General features: G+C 37.9%; 1 protein-coding gene across 1 annotated transcript in view; it reads left to right on the forward strand.

Moving 5' to 3' along the window:
• The window catches only part of LOC107046736 (ABC transporter G family member 20), a 33,738-nt gene that overhangs the window by 8,482 nt on the left and 6,928 nt on the right, over positions 1-18,328 (forward strand). The window contains exons 5-6 of the mRNA XM_015269434.1: positions 5,583-5,717; positions 11,201-11,925. Of these exons, the coding sequence (XP_015124920.1) occupies positions 5,583-5,717; positions 11,201-11,925 (860 nt within the window). The remainder of the gene's footprint in view (positions 1-5,582; positions 5,718-11,200; positions 11,926-18,328) is intronic.

Consider the following 18,328-nt stretch of genomic DNA (forward strand, 5'->3'; position numbering starts at 1 on the left):
TGTAAATTATTCCAAACATTTTATAAAAATTCTTGAATTTTTCCGGCAAACACATTATGATGTTAGCCGCAAATCCTCATGGTTTTACTATAGGGTTACCTTTCGGACCCGGAAAATCCTTTCCACATGTTCTGTTTTCTAGTTGTCCCAGGAGCGGGACAAGGAACTCGGGGGCCCTGAGAAAAATAACCGTTCTGAATCCAATTTATTTTTGTAATATTGAGACATCGATTCAAACTCATAATTAAGATTTATGGATTGTCGCTGAAAAGTTAAAAAATATGAGATATCCCATGTGAACTCAACGTGATCAAAACGTACATTGTCGTCAATCAAATTTTGGAACTTTTGTAGTCATTCATCATGAATTCATATTTATGTTCAAATTATAAATCAAAACTATGCAATGGGATTTCCACTTCGGCCTCCGGTGACAATTTATTTTGATCCAATGTATTCACTGAAATTTTTAGAAAAAAATTTAAAAACTCCAATTTCAAAATTAGCCGTTTTTAGATATTTTTTAAGGTTTTTCTGAAGAAATTTGGGATGGCAGCTTATTGACCACGTTCAGTTTCAAATGGAAAAATGAATGAACGAGTTTCGTACATTTAAACAATTGGAGGCCCTGAAAAGGGCCGATGGATTAAATACCTGTGGAAAATAAATGTTTTTTTTACCACTTTTTTTTCAAATTCACAATTCTATTCATACCCTTTTAAAGATGATTGTAATTCACAGATATGATTTCACTATTTCATAAAAATCCCATTTATTCTGAAGTTGAACTTGAAAAATAAAGTGTTTCCTCGGAATCAGGGTCATCATCATTTACGTGAATAACAAATGAATCCATGCATGGCCATCATGCTTTCTTTTTCACGATATTTATCCTCCAATTTCCGAACATGCTCCACACATTTTTTCCATAATTCTTTCGTCACTAAATTCATTGCATTCTCGCATAGTCGGCACACGTCATTGACTTTAAAAGTATTATTCTGAAGAGCAACTTGACTTTTCACATTTGCCCAAATCAACTCAATAGCATTGAGTTCGCAATGAGCGACTGGAAGTCAATAATTTTACGCCATTTTCCTTCGCGATTTTATCCAAAAGATGAGATTTCTCAAAAAAATGAGGTTTAGCTAAATTATAAAGTTGAACTTTCGTTAATGTTTCAAAGGAAATGACATCCCGTGGCAATGGTACATTTCTTTCAATTAACCATTGAATGGTGGCAGCTTTTGTCGACGCCTTTGTTGGATTACGTTTTTCAGGATCGAGTGTAGTATGATATGGAGCTAAGTCAATGACGATTACCGATTTTGCGGGCAAGACTGTCAAGATCTTCGTAAACCACTCTGTGTAATGCTCTGAATTCATTTCATTGTGATAATCCCCATCTTTCTTACCAACNAGATTGCCTGGACTAACATGCTGGACTCGTGATAGGTAAAAATCAAAACTGTCTACATTTTCTTCGAATGAAGTATCCTTTACCCACCCAAATTTTTTCGTGTGATTAGCACCGCACCAAGTTTCATCAGNACCTGCTCCAGACGGAACTAGAAATCCCCCTCGCAAAGAAGCTACATAGTACAGGCAATCTAGCATTGCAAATGCAAATTAGTCGCGCTTCAATGAAATTTATACCAAACGTCCAGAATATTGCCCTGAACAACATATCAAAATGGAGAGGGTCTAGGTGTTTCAATTATATTTTTAATTATTAAAAAACTTGAAAATTCGAGGGTTAACGCCAAGAACACGAATAACTTTCATTCAGAATATCCAATTGAGAATAGAAAAATATCAGTTTGTTGAGCAAGAAAAACTCAACAAATCATAAGCGAGAACCTATCCCCTAGGAGTTNAATTTTTCCATCGTCGGATGTTTTATTCACATAAAAATCTAGAATTTTTCTACGTATGACGCCAATGAAAAATTCATCAGAAGATATGCGAGAGCGACCGCTTCTTTTCCGTGGTTCAGAGAGGAAACCGNGATTGTAGTATATTTACAATTTTTCAATTCATAACTCCTCCAAAGAATATCATCGTAATTACATTAATATACATTAATATATATAGAATATGTCTCAATAAATTTTTTCTTTGAATGTTCTGTGCATAGCGCCGATGTGAGTGGGTTGCGTGCGCAGCAGGTGGTGGGCCTTGCGCTAACAGCTGATTGTTTTAGGCAATTGTAAATAGTACGTAGTTATGAATTAATTTTTAAAAAAACGATAACTCCTAGGGGATAGGTTCTCGCTTATGATTTGTTGAGTTTTTCTTGCTCAACAAACTGATATTTTTCTATTCTCAATTGGATATTCTGAATGAAAGTTATTCGTGTTCTTGGCGTTAACCCTCGAATTTTCAATAGTTCTTTAATAATTAAAAATATAGTTGAAACACCTAGACCCTCTCCATTTTGATATGTTGTTCAGGGCAATATTCTGGACGTTTGGTATAAATTTCATCGAAGCGCGACTAATTTGCATTTACTCAAGTATGTGGCTTTTCTAGATTGCCTGGACTAACATGCTGGACTCGTGATAGGTAAAAATCAAAACTGTCTACATTTTCTTCGAATGAAGTATCCTTTACCCACCCAAATTTTTTCGTGTGATTAGCACCGCACCAAGTTTCATCAGTATAAAAAATTGTATAACCCGCGTCTCTATATTTTTTAATTTGATTCAAGAACTCTCGACGTTTTCGCACAATTTCTGGACTCTCCATGAGGATTGGTTTCCGATTATATGCTTTATATTTAAAATTCATCCGTCTAACTATACGCCATAATGTTACGTCACTCATATTGGGAAAATCGGCAACATCGTTTTTCAAATTTCTATGCAATTTTTCCATCGTCGGATGTTTTATTCACATAAAAATCTAGAATTTTTCTACGTATGACGCCAATGAAAAATTCATCAGAAGATATGCGAGAGCGACCGCTTCTTTTCCGTGGTTCAGAGAGGAAACCGTACTTTTTTTTCTCAGCAATGACGCGTCTTACACTACGATCGGAAAATTCAAAACAATGAGCAGTCAATTCTGTAGGTGTGTTGGTGGAGATGAGTGAACCATTTTTTCTGTGTTCCTCCAATAAATTATATGATGATAGAATTGCTTTTTTGTATCATAAATCGAATTCCTGGCGGGATTTCCCCAGCGATAACTTGCGTCGTTTTCGGGGAGGTTCAGAACTTCCCGATTCACTTTCTTCAGAGGCAACGATAAATTTCTCATTCCTATCCCGAAGATTCTGACATTCACTCGCATGCATTGGGGAATCTTCAACAATATTTATTTCCGTTTCGGCAATAATTGCCTGATTCATTGGCTCCGAAAACGTATTGTTCTCTATAATCAATTGTGATTCGGTGGAAGTATTCAATGCTTCACAAGGCGCACCCGCTTCTTCTACACTATTCACTCCATTTGAAATGATACCCTCCTCTTCTCTGCGCACTGGCTTCAATAACTGGAAATGACCATCCAAATCATGATCTCGTCGCATGCCCATGAACAATAAATATACCAAATCAGCATGCGGTGAAAGTGGAAAATCGTATTTGAAATATGAACCATCTGCATTGACACGATATATAATTATGTTAACCTTGAAAAACTCAGATGCAGCGCGACATTCAACATCTGATCCATAAGTCCCCGATTTGCTCATATAAACAGAATAATCCCGTGCATTCCGCAAGTTCTGGAATGTGGATTCAATCCAAACTTATGAAGATCCCAAAATGCAATAACATAATTAACAATACTTGTTCGAACACGCTGATGCGTTAGCCGTATGCTCCCGTCTTGTAATCCCAGAGCCAGTGCTTTGAATAAATAATCACCACCACCACCAGCGTCCACCACCTCATATAATACATTATCAAATGTTTTTTGAGACATATCATGTTACTGATCAAGTAATCGTTACTAAACCAGAAAAAAATTCACTCAATTCTTCGAACGGTTTGAAGTGCTCCCAACGAAATTTTGACTTGAACTGAATTTTCATGCAAAACTTCCCGATTATTACGAAAATGGATCTGCATCCTCATTGGTTATTTTATATTCGAGAAGGGATAACTAAGGGTTCCAATACTTCTCGTTTATGATTGCAGTTTAATTTACGATGACAGCACCGATCTTACAAACAATGAAAAACTGCTCTCATTGTTCAAATACAGGTCGAAATATTGAGAGGTCGAATGTAGGAAGAATGTTGAATATAGTGTATATTTTTCAATAATCCATTTCGGACCGATCATAAAAACCTCGAACAAAAGTAATGAAAACAATGGATACTGATGAGGACGAGAAACAACCCAAAAGTCCCGAAGAAAGAGGAAAGAATGAAGCTTACCCAGAAATGAATTAATAGTACCGTAGATTTCATTGCCTTCTTTTATGCTGGAAATAATAATCGAGCGAATAATATTTGACAATTTTATTCCACGTACCGGGGGATTCCCCCATTGTTTGAACCTACTCTCTGAATCATTATGATGAGTATCGAAGAAGCAGAAATGGAAAATTTTTCGACGCATGGATTATTTACGATTTATTGAGTTTTTCCATTTGCGGAGATAGAAAATATTTTTGAATATGGAATGAAGAATGATAAATTTAGTAATAATAAATATTACCAGTCTGGTAATGCACTGTATCTGCAAATTAGGAATAAAATTACTAAAATGGTAATATTTAACATTACCGAATTTTTAATCTTCAATTCCCGAATTAATGATATTGTCTTTTCTGTGTTTATTCTTAAAATAATTTGCATAGTCCGTTTGTAGCCCCTTCAGCCCCCAAATCGTATTCGAGTGAAGCCCGCCCGGCCCTGGAAGAGGTGGACTGCACATGTGGGAGCAATTCCAAGGGTTCGAGAGGTAACCCAACCCTAAACTTATAATGACCTGCGGTCAATGAAAAAACGCAAACTTCAAGAATTTTTATAAAATATTTGGAATAGTTTACATGATTGAAAATAACTGGAATCATCTTATTTTTTCATATCACGTCGTATGATATTTTTTCAATTTCGTGGGTTGATTCCAATTGAAGATAGCCTCATGTGATATTTTAATTTAAAAAAAGGAAAATTATTGAAAAATTTGATTTTTTTCTCCACTGCTCAATTCTTGAAGGTGTGAATTATCGTATAAAAAATTGGGATAATTTTGGAAATAAAATTGAAGTGCTGAGAGAAGGCCGAAGTTTATGAATTCTCACGGCACCCGAAAAACATGGGTTTTTTCATATTTCAAACGAGATAGCGCAAAAACTATCCGATAAAAATAAATGAAACTCCGTACTGGACAAGAAGAATAGTGAACCTAAAGAATGAGATTGGTCCCGTATTGATGCGATTTTTTTTCTCAAAGATATGGCCCCTCAAAGTTTGCGGCCTACACTTTTGAAAAGGATAGTAGATAACGTTCGGCAGATAATCGAGCCGGGCCTTAAGAGAGGAAATTAACTAATGAAGACTTAGGAGTATCGTTGATATGACTCAAAGAATTTTCATTAATTTTCTGTAATGGATTATATTACAGGCATCATTGAACTGGGGAAAGAAGGACGAACCTGTCTACGTAACCGAAGAGTCTGGCGTGGTGGGTCTCAACTTCCATCAGAGCAAAGAGGTCCTCATCCATGACACAACAAATGGTGTTGGCAGTCATTACGACGTGAGTTCAAACTCCACAAATTGAAATTAACTTTATGGCACGCCGTGCAATAAGTGGAGTTTATCGCTCGCCTTCGGCTCGGCCTGTAAACTTCACATTCGTCGAAAACGAAATTTGTGCCCTTATACTCTAATGTACTATAGCGATTGCCCGACAAAAAATTATTGGGTCAGAAATATTTCGCTCTACAAAGAATTTTTCTGAAAAATTGTTAAAAATTTCAAATGTTGTATACAAACGGAATACAATTTTCATTTAAAGTTTTTTATTCAACAATTGTATGGTTTTTTCATTCCATTTTCAATCAGCCGCTTATAAACCCAATATAATTCTCATGAACTACCGCTGTACTCAAAAGTTCAAAGAATCGTTTTTTTTTTCAATTCGCAAAACTCTCCACAAGACAAGTATTTAAACAACAACTTTCGATTGGACAATACCTCTATGAGGGTTTTATCCACTTGTACTGATTGGAGATCAACTAGGCATGGAAGAAATTTCAAAAAGAGGCTATTTTCAAGTTTGAAAAAGTATAGTGGATCAATGTGAAAGTTCCACGTACCTTTCAGGCCGCAAAAACGAATGAATTTTGGCATATTAGCATTTCGAAATATTGACATTTTCGCTATTTTAGCATATTGGTAGTTTGACATTTCGACAGATTCGCCATGAGCTGGTTAAATAAAACCTCGGTTCCGAGGTACGAGTTGACTACCTAGGTAGACCAAGTTGTTACATCTCCGGAACTACTGAACCGATTGGGCGACAAAGTTGAGTTTAACCACAGTTGTCCGCTGCCATAATTATCCAACCGTCGAGATAAAAATCTGAAATTAATTTCAGATTTTTATCTCGGCGGATTTCATCGTCTTTGTGCCACATTTTCTAAAAATAAATCACCCAAAACCGGAATTGTCCCACCCATAGCTACGGACATGTCATAGAAAACAATTTCAAAAATTAAAAAATGTCAACATCCGACAAATACAAAACTTCCAATCGGAAGCTAACAAGTAGGCGAGTCCATTCGACAGAAGCAATGTGACCGTTACTTTATGCGTTATTAGTCGTTTTTCTTTCTCTCTCTCCCAATTCCATTGGTAATACGCTTCCAAATGGACCTGTAGCAATGGTTCTAGGATAAATTTTGCCCTGAAAATCGTTCGTGGAAAATTATTCCTCGGAAAAATGTGTCCAATTTTTTTAACGCCGATTCCCGTTTTCATCGTCATTTCATTAAATATTGCATAATATAAAACAGAAACAAGCAGGGAACCGATCCTTTCTGTTAAAAGGCACGTGACCTTTACTTGATGTGTCATTTGACTTTTTCGTTTTTTATTTCTAGCAATTCCATTGGTAGTAAGTTTCCCAATAGATCCGTAGAAATATTATTTTTCAATTGAAAAAAAAAATTTTTTTTCTTGAAAAAAATCTTTTCCATGAAATGTTCGATCTTCTAAAATTAAGATTTAAAGTTCTGTTTTATCCAGAGGCATATCTACACGCCCCCATTTTAAAAAAATGTCTCCATGTGAAAATCAATGATAGAACAATGATATGTCATTTTACGCGAAAAACGTTTTCTACATCAACTGCTCTATTTCAAAAAGTATTGAATCGATCAATCTGAAATTTTACACAAGAGTGCAACTCGATGATACTATCTAGTCCTCAACATTTTAGAACGTCAAAGCAACTTTCAGTTAAAAAAAAATAGGAAAACGCCAATACCTCGAAAACTTTGTAGGAACCGGTATATATATTTTGAAAGAACTAGGTAGGACACGTCAAAACGAATATTTTGAAATAAAGAAAATTGCAGGCGGCTGTATCTTCAATACAGCTGTAATTGTACGTGGATACGTCCATGGTCTTTCCTTCTTTCTCGACTTTCCTAGAAACTCCTTACATTCTCTCGAATTTGCTAGGAACTTCTTAAATTCCCTCGAATTTTCTAGAAACTCCCTGAATTTCCTCGAAATTTCTAGAATCTCCTTGAATTTTTCTGAAATTTCAAGAAGCTTCTGGAATTACCTCGAAGTGTCTAGAATTTTCTAGAATTCCGATAGATGGCGCTGCACATAAGGACCGTTTCCCAAAACGACCCTCCATATTGAAACTATAGACGTATCCACGTCAATATCTAGACTGACCTTACCACTACACCGGATATTTACACTCTTTACTTGATACGATGTTAACTTTTTGATTGTCAATTAACGACTAACGGTGGAGCGTGCCGATCCGCCTTTTGTAGGGAAGTTTGAATTTACAAATTTCTGCACAGGAAATTTCTACGACTAACAACCTGTCGGTATCTAACTTGTCGATCAATCAACAGTTAGTAATGTATCGACAGTCAGAATCGCCGACAGATGGCACGACTACATAAGCATTTTTTTACCGAATGAACCCCCGAAATGAAACCATAGCCGTATCCACATAAAAAAAATTTCAATCGAATGAATAGTTTTCAGATATTGAACAATAGAATTTTATTTTTTAAAAATCAATATCTTTAAAACTATTTATTCGATTTCGCCCATCTGAAATCTCAGTCTGTGATCGAGATACGTGGTAGCGTATCGCCCAAGAAAAGTTTTGACGCCGGCTGTACAAAACATCAGGCCAAGCGCAGCGCATATCTATACACGACAGTACTTCCCCCTCCACTACCTCTAAATGATCGACATTCGTTATCGTAAAAACGGGAAGACAAATCGGAAAATTGTCCTTAGTTACATTATATAAAACGCCTATAAGCTTTTCAACGGTGTAACTATTGTATTTTTTGGATTAACAGTAAAAAAGATACACGCATAGCATCGGACTGATATCCACATTCTCGCGATTCACATTATAAAGTCGCAAAATCAAGTTACAACATCGGCAGCGCCTATTCAACTGAGCCTTACATCCAACGTCGAACTGTTACCATCAGTGCATTTAAATGTGGGTTGTGATGTTTTCGAGATATTTGCGTTTTTCTATTCTTTTCATCTCAGAGCTGATTTGACGTTCTAAAATACACACAGAAGTTGGAAAAAGAATTCTAAGAATTGTTCTTCGAAATTCGATATTTTGGGTAGTAATTAATATTATTGAGTCATACTAGTTTATAAAATTTTGAGCTGATAGATTCAATACATTTTGGCATAGAGCAATTCATGTGCAAATGTTTTATTGTCAAAAAATGAATGATTTTCGAATGATTTTCGAATCTGTATGGCTTAAGAAGCCATCTACCATACAATTATGTCCTTTTTTGTTTCATATTATGCCCATATTTGATGCTGTGACAGACACAAATGTGTAGAGGGTCATACGTTTTAAGGGTCGAATTTTGTAACGATTAGGGATTTTTATAGTTCAGGAGGTTCAAGGATCAGATGTTCATAATCCCCAATTATGCTCACGCTATCGAGAATGCTGGTTTTCTTTCTTAACAAGACGAAATATGTGGTCCTTTCTAGTCCTGGGTGAGTCTGTGGAAAATATGTTGATAAATCAACTTCATGTTTCACTTTTTAAGAGTTAAATATTAGGGTTCATACACGTCAAATATCGAATATTCTAAGATTGAAATGTTTTCATGGTTTAGGAGCTCCAAAGGCCAGATATTATGAGTATCAATTTTCTCATTCATAATCTAATTTGTTTTGAATAGAATTGATACAAAGCCATTCGGAAGCTTACTACTAATGGAATTGGTAGAATTGAAAAAAAGAAAATGAGTTATAAGGCATAAAAAACGGTCAGATCGCTTCTACCAAAAAGACTCGAACCTTTGCTTCTTTTGTTAAAATTAATAAAAAAATTCCCTGAATTTCGTACGCTCATTCTGACGTACACACAGACATGCTCTAAAAACATCATATCTCAACGTTTCATGGCATTCTAAGTCATTTCCGAGCAAAATTAGAGAATCGAAAAATCGACCGATTACAAAGCTTCCATTCGGACGTAAAAAACAAATTTTATACCATACGTGCGTGAAATCCGGCCGGTTTCAGTTGATTGTCGACCTACCGAAAGTGCCAGGTTTCATACTGTAGTGTGGAACCCTACACATCTGTGTATAATCCCGTGCGTAACCCATGGGCATGCGCAAATGCACGGGTCGATGCGCAGATCGATGCGCAAATCGTCGTTGCAATATCATCGTTGGATTCTACACATCCATTGCGCATCCACTCGCGCATCGACTCATAACATCGCCCACTGCCTCACTTGTTGGTATCCACATAACCCTCTCAATATTTTGTCGTTAAATTTATTCATGTATTCAATATAAAAGCAGTGAAATTAAATGAACAACCACATCATACCCGACAGTGACGAGGAGATTGATCTCTCGGGAGATTTATTTGATGGAGATTCGACATTCCTTATATTTTTTTATATTTGTAACCAAAGTTTAAAGTATAAAAAATATAAAGTTTAAAGTATATTTGTAACCAAAATTTAAAGTATTTTTTATGTAGAAAATGTTATATGTGAAAATAAATTTTCATCTAGTCGTTGAATCTATCCCTTCTAATTTCATTTATTTATTCATTTTTCAAATTTTCCTCACCCAATTAAATTGAGAAATTTGATTTTAAACAATTTCCAAGTCTGACCTTTTTTTTTATTTTTGATCTTGATTTTGATTTTTTTTGTTTTTCAGTGGTAGGGGGCCTTCGCCCCCCCCCTCCCAGCAGGGGCTCCGCCCCTGCACCCCGCGGGGGTTTCGCCCCTCGACCCCACCAGGGACTTCGTCCCTGGACCCTACCGGGGGGCTTCGCCCCCCTGGACCGCCTTCTGCCCCCCCGACCCCTTTTCGCCGCGCACGCACTTATGGTATAAAATAGTATACACAACTCGTGCGGGCAGCAAGCAGCTGCGCCGCCCCCGTGCGTAACCGCTTGCTTCCTGCACTTGTTGCGTAATATACTATTTATTATATGACTTTTTAAGTAAATCCGGGGGCTTATTCTCGAGTTGTGTGAAGACGAATTCGTGTGTAAGTTATCCCTAATTAAGTAGAAGTATTATGACTTGATTTGAAAAATTTAATTCAGTCGCGTACTTTTTGAGATATTGAAAAAAAAATATTTTCGATAAATTGCTGTATCTCAAAAACTACTTACCGATTGCACTAGAATTTCGCTCAGATGTGCTACCAAATAATCCCAATTATTTCACACAATTTTAGATTTTTAGCTTCAAGTTTACTCTTTTTTTCATGAAGATTTATTTAAAAATTTCAAAAAATCCGCACACACATAACCACATACACGCATATTTTCCAAAAACATTGTATCTTGACGTTTAATGATATTCTACATCATTTCCATGCAAAATTAGAATATCATAAAAATGGGACGATTACAAGACTTTCATTCGGAAGCAAAAACCTAAGGTTTCTCACATTCAGCCCTTTTCTTCTTAAACTATTTCCAAAACAAGCTCAAAAGTTTTCTTTCCTCTCCCAATAGTTGAACGGTAAGCCGCTCCCAGGAGTCAGAGAGGCCTCGACAGTCGAGTGTGATGACTGCGACTTTCCTGGATGTCTCGCAGATATCACAAGCACAGGCAAAATAAAGGCACTCCTTCAAAAGAATTTCCTCAGGATGTGGAGGAACGTTGGAGTGATGTTATTCATATTCGCCTTACCAGTGATGCAAGTCATCCTCTTCTGTCTGGCTATCGGAAGAGATCCAACTGGCTTAAAACTTGCAATAGTTAACCACGAGATGAATTGGGATACAAAGTACTGTCCGGTGTACTCAAATTGTAGTTTCTCCCATCTTAGCTGTCGATATCTCAACTTTTTGGACAATACAACAATGATAACAGAGCATTTCCGGACAAAAGACGAAGCTCTGATGGCGGTGGAAAGGGGAAAGGCATGGGGAACTCTGTACTTCACTGAGAATTTCACAGATGCTCTGTCCGCTAGAATGATCTTAGGAAGAGATGCTGATGAAGAGACGTTAGAACAGAGTGAGATCAAAGTTTGGCTCGATATGTCCAATCAGCAGATCGGCCTGATGCTGGCTAGGGATCTGCAGTACAGCTACAGAGATTTTGCCAAGCATCTTTTAGGTGCCTGTGAACAAAATACTGCACTTGCTGATGTGCCAATACAGTTTTTGGAGCCTATCTACGGCTCCAATGATCCTAGCTTCACGGACTTCGTTGCTCCTGGCGTTATTTTAACGTAAGTATTACATCCACAATGGAAAAGAACAGATCTGAGAATTATTCTCAGCACCCCGAGTCGAAATTTTACCGGGTCTCCCAACCTAGTTTCAATGTCCACTGGTGGGTTTAGGACGTTGAAAATACGTTGTTCAGTGTACAGGCTCAAATGCACCGATTCAACCTACTTTCGACGTAAATACAGTCTCTTTTTTCCATTTTTTCCAGATATTGTACGTTGAAATTAAGTTGAAACTAAACGTATCCCCAACGTTCCTCCACCGTACATTCTTTCCTTCCTTCCTCCCCCCTACCCTCTTCACACTACCAGTTCCATTTTAACATCGATTAATTGATTAAATCTTGCATAAATTAATCGGTGGAAGAATGGCAAAAATATAAATATTATTAACTCGGTGAAACAAAAATGGGAAAAAAAGAAAAAAAAACGGATCGGTCCATTGATTCTCGAGATATCCCTGCTTGTAGTTCTGCCGTGTTCCCTTTCGGTCACCCATCCTTTTTCTGGTTTTACTCGCTACTGCTCAAGCTCAGTGATCGCAGAATATCCCGGTATGGTTCTGAGCTGTACAGTTGCTTGTGGCGAGTTGTATTTGTTCGTGTTTATATAAGCAACTAATAAGAAGAAAAACAGGAAAAAACAGAAAGAAAGTAGGCAATAGAGTGATACAGAAAATTAAGAGGAAAGGAGTAGGGGGAGGAAATGAGAGGGAATTAGAGTCCATATAGGCCTAAGGAGTCGAAGGGTCGGACCCTTCATATAAGAGTCAGTGAGTGTAAAGATCCGATAAGTGTAAGAGTTAGTTGAGTCTGAAGGATCACGCGAATCTAAGGGTCAGATGATAAGGATCAGATGAGTATGAGGGCCAGATGGATATAAGGGTCAGCCGAGTCCGAAGAATCACATGAATCTGAGGGTCAAAAGGGTACGAAGGGTCAGGCGAATATAAGGGTCAGTTGAGTATGGGTCAGATAAGTAGAAGTCTGAGTTGAGTTTAAAGGTGAGATGCGTCTCAGTGATAGTTGAGTTTAAGGGTCAGATGGGTCTAAGGATTAGTTGAGTCCGAAGGATCACGCGAATTTGAGGGTCTGTTGAGTAAGGGTCAGATACGCAAAAGCTTTAGTTCAGTTTAAAGGTCAATTGCGTCCAAGTGTCAGTTGAGTTTAAGGGTCAGATGGGTCTAAGTATTATTTGAGTCCGAAGGATCAGGCGAATCTAAGAGTCAGTTGAGTCTAAGGGTCAAATAACTACAAAGGGTCAGGCGGATTTAAGGGTCAGTTGAGTGTGAAGGATCACGCAAATCTACGAATCAGTTGAGCCTAAGGGTCAAAAAAGTACGAAGGGTCAGGTGAATCTAAAGGTCAGATGAGTAAAAGGCTGAGTTGAGTTTAAGGGTCAGTTCAATCTAAAAGTCAGATAACCTTTGGCTCACCTGACCCTCAGAATCGATCTGACCCTCAGACTCATTTGACCCTTATCCTCGTCTTAGACTCATCTGACTCTCAGGCCCAATAGGGCCTTCGCACTCATCTGACCCATACACTCAACTGACCCTTACACACAACTGGCCCTTAAATTCAACTGACAGTTGAACTCAACTGAGATTTTTAATTATATGATCCTTACAAAACAGACCCTTGGATTCGTCTGACCCTTTGTACTCTTTTGACCCTTAGGCTCAGCTCACCTTTAAACTCAACTGACATTCCATCTCAACTGAGGCTTTCGCTTATCAGATCCTTAGATTCATGTAATCTTTTGGACTCAACTCACCCTTATACTCATCTGACCCTTATACTCAATTGATCCTTATACTCAACTAACCCTTCAGACGCACGATTGTTTGAACTTCGAACTAATGTTATTAATATACTAACACTAATAATTTAGTTACGTGAGTCTTTAACACGGTAATGAATTTTTCAATTATCGTCAATAATGACATTGATACAATCAAATGTAGACGTCGAAACTTACAACGTACGTTAACAGAAAACAAACATCAGTAACGTTGAGAGTACGTTTAATATACGGTGGATATTGAGTGTTTTTCAACGTCCGTGGGCCTTCACGTTGAGATAAGTTGAAAGTACGGTGAAAATTCGGCAGAAAATTTGAACATCAAAGCAATGTAGGTTCAAAACGTTGAAACTACGTCGGGAGACCCGGTAAAATTTTGACTCGGGATACTTTTCATAATTTCTGCGAAAGTTGGTTGTGATTAATAACATTCGGGAAATAATAATATGAAATATTAAGAAGAAATGAACAACTGAAATATTACATTTCTGGTGATTCTGGCATTTCTTGAACTACAAAGAAGGTCCCCTGATATACCAGCATCCATGAAACGGCCGTGAACAACTTTTCTGCCTCATATAATTACAGAACTCGCCTTCGGCTCGTCCTGTAACTTCATATTTGCCAGAAAAGTTCTTGACAGCCTAGTGTCAAAATATACTAATTTATCACCTAATGACATAATGTACTATTTCTTCGTTGTGTAGTACTTCGTTCAAGTTAGCAACTTTTTTTCAAGCAAGATTTCAGTTTTGGCGAAAATCTGGCCATCCCCATATTTCTTTCACATTTGTCATTGTTCACTATATTTTTTTCGGGAATTTCTTCAATGAATATTGTGAACAATATTTCATTCAATTTCACACATGACTCTCGTTGGTTAACCTCTAATGATCATGCGGTAACACTGCGCATGTTTTCTTCTATTCCAGATGACTTTATCCCAAATTCTTATAGGGGCAATGCCAAAACACTGCGCATGTATTCTATATAACCTCGTAAATTCCGTCCGAGTAATCACTTGAGCGGACCGTTAACAGACGTCAAGAACGCGCGGATTCAAACGACCCAATATGGCCGTTGCATAGCAATCAAGAAGCTTTTAATTTGATTGTCAGTCCGGCAACTTGTATTTTTCAATATCGCAAACAAAAACTAGAGTATAACGAACCAAAGCATACACGGTTATTTGTACGAGAAAATGCTTTAAGACAGTGAACTATCGGATTGAAGGTGGGGGTATACGGCTCTTACGGACGCAATGTGTTAAATTTAATTTTTTCAAAAATCGTTTTCTCGAGAAAATGTTTGGAACTAAGGTTGATATTGCGTCTAAAAAATACTCTTGGTCTATTTTATAAACTTTGAGGAGGATTTCCTCCAGAAAAAATTGCAACAAACCGAATATTTGCAAAGCAGATCTCAAACGAAAAACGTAGAAAATTGCCCTTAATCTAACACTTAAAATTAAAATTCAGAAGTCTAGGGGAAGGTGATACGTAGTCCGCGCTGTTCAGGGGGTTGGTTGTGTAGAGAGGAGTAGGTTCGGGTGGAAAACGGGTCAATGGGTATTACTCAACGAAATACCAGAACTCGTAACACTGGAGTTAATGCTGAAATGAGGGGCTACATTCACGTTAAAAGACAAACAGAAAAATCATACATAATCCTCTCAAAAGACCATCCAAAATAATTAACATGAATTTTCATTTCCGCAAAAAAGCAGAGCAAAATTAAGTTGAAAAAATTAATCTCAAAAGTGGTTGAAAGTGATGAGAGCAAAAAAAGGACAGAATAATCATACAAAAAACATATTCTTCAATACTCCATAATTATTGAGCAGACAAAAAGCCAGAGAAACAAAGGATTAAGTAACGCAAACCTCAATCCTAAGACTCGAATTCTCGTCAACGCCACGAAATGGAGTTAACTATGATATTTGATCGCGGCACGCGATCAAGGCAAAAGAAAGATCATGACTACTATCCGTTTTAGAATTAGAGGACCCTGGGGTTATATGCGCATAACTTGAGAAAAAAAATCGTAAAAATATGAGACCAATTGCACTGTGTTATATAAGTATTTCACTCGCTCAATACGAAGTTTCAAGTTTTTCATTTGATTAGTTTATTTATAATCGCTGTGAGAAGCCGAAAAGCCCCCCGATTTTCAGGGTCCGGAAAAGTCGGCAAACTTTTAACCGCTATCATACGTACGAAAATTTTTTTTAAAAAATCGTCAATTTTTCCAGAGATTCGTTGAACCCTTGGGAAGCCAACGAGAGGAGAAAAAACTCAAGATTCTAATAATTATTTATTTAATTGTACAGCAATGTACAATGTATTTGCGCCCCAAAGGGCCCAAATGACTGTAACTAGCATCGACGTCCCCGGAAGAGGTAGGCAGACGCACATGTGTTTTCAATTTCGAGGGACCGACAGTGAGTGGGCCCATAAACCCCATAACGAGTTATGATCGTTTTAACAGCACTTTTTTTGACGAATTTTCTCGATTTTTCTTTAAATCAACGGAGATTGGCTATTAGAAAAATATTGACCGAATGTGTTTTACATTGAATTCAGAATGCATCTTTTTTTTTAGGTTGGTTCGGCAATTCTACAACGAGATAGCCGCAGTCGACATTTGTATTAATTCAATGAATAATTATTAGAATATTGAGTTTTTCCTTCTCTCGTTGGCTTCCCAAGGGTTCAACGAATCTCTGGAATAATTGACGATTTAAAAAAAAAATTTTTCGTATGTATGGTAGCGGTTCAAATTTGGCCGACTTTTATGGACCCTGAAAATCGGGGGGTTTTTCGGCTTCTCACAGCGATTATAAATAAACTAATCAAATGAAAAACTTGAAACTTCATATTGGGTGAGTGAAATACTTATGTTACACAGTGCAATTGGTCCCATATTGGCTCGGACGTCAACTCCAAGCGAGTAAAAAAACCCCATGGCACTCACCCTGAAATATACTATTCCTTAAAACCAGGGTTGGGCAAGTAAAATACCACCGGCATTTTACCACGTTTTTTACATGTAAAAAAACCAAGTAATTTACCAAGGAGGCTTTAGACTTTCATGACCGCTTGTGTGCGTGATTGAAAACACCACCGATGACAGGGGCGTCGAGCTCCCGTGTTATGTGCAAGTCTTGCAAGGGTCAAACATTCCAATGTTCATTCCTCGCGAGGATCAAATATCGCAAGTGTCATCCCTCACGAGGGTTGAACGTCGCAACGGTCAAACGACAGAGGTAGGCAGAACAATTTTAAAGGTCAAACGACAACAAGCGGCAACCGGAGAGTAGGAAGGACAATCATACGGTTCCAACGACTATGGGAGTCAACTGTGAGAGGCAGTCAGAACAATCACGACGGTCCAACGATTATGAGGGTCAAACAAAAAAAGTAGAAAGGAAAATCATCAAGGGTCTAACGGGAGACGTGATCCTCGCCAGGTATAACCGTTGCGACGTCTGAACCTTGCAACGTTGGCCCCTTGTAAGGTATGACCGTTGCTACATTTGACCCTCACGAGGCCAAGATATGACGCTGCGATATTTGAGCCTCGCGAGATATGACCCTGAAGATATTTGATCCTCGCGAGGCATGATATTTGCGAGGTATGCCCCTCATGACGTTTGGCTTTTGCAAGGTATGGTCCTCGTGATATTTGATCCTGGCAAGGTTTATTCCTCGTGCAATTCAGTCGCGAGGGTAACTGCACTGATAGTTGGGTAAGGGGTTTTCTACCAGTTATTTACCGTTTTCACAATTTTGAGGTAAATTACCAGTATTCTACTATGTACCGTAGAAAACTCCGATTTTCAGTGAATGACCCAACCCTGCTTAAAACTCATAACGACCTTGGCACTTCACATGTTTGCAATGGTTGGGAATGACCTTCCACCGAAACCCAAAACTGAGCCTGTTTCATCCCGATCAATTCATACTCTGAGCGCCAGCATTTCAACATTTCCCCGAAGATTAAACGAAAGGGAGAATTCCCACCAATAATCGTACAGCTCGATAATATTTTGGCCCAAAAGATGAAAGTCTCTAGGTGACATATAGTTAACTTTATTCAACTCCTAACGCATACCAAGTAAATACTATCCGAAATAACAATCAATTCTCATCACAATATCCTCAATATAAAACAATTACCGGACGATAGAATAGAATAGAATAGAATAGAAAAAGTGCGGCTGGTCACTTAAAGCGCCCAGAGTCACCTAAATCATATGATCTTTTGTAACTTCCGCCTTAGTTTCGGTCAGTCACACAGCCCCAGCCCTGTGTTTCTCACTAGGCTAATAAGGCTGGTGACAGCCGCTTGTTGTAAGTCCTCTGGTTTCAGGAAAGCCTGGCCCTAGATTTTATAGCGACGGAGTGCCAATAGGGGGCATTCACATAAAATGTGGATGACGCCCTCCTTATCGCCTCCGCACAGTCTGCAGTCTTCTTGTTCTGCAAGTTTCATCTTGAACAGATGAGCTCTGAGAGCTGTATGACCCGTAAGGAGCCCTACTGCTACCCTCAGATCCCCTCTGTGCAACTCCAGAAGCTTTCTGGTCCTAACTCTTAGT

The sequence above is a fragment of the Diachasma alloeum genome, unplaced genomic scaffold (genome assembly GCF_001412515.2).
Source record: "Diachasma alloeum isolate Michigan unplaced genomic scaffold, Dall2.0 Dall_scaffold_01814, whole genome shotgun sequence".
NCBI lineage: Eukaryota > Metazoa > Arthropoda > Insecta > Hymenoptera > Braconidae > Diachasma > Diachasma alloeum.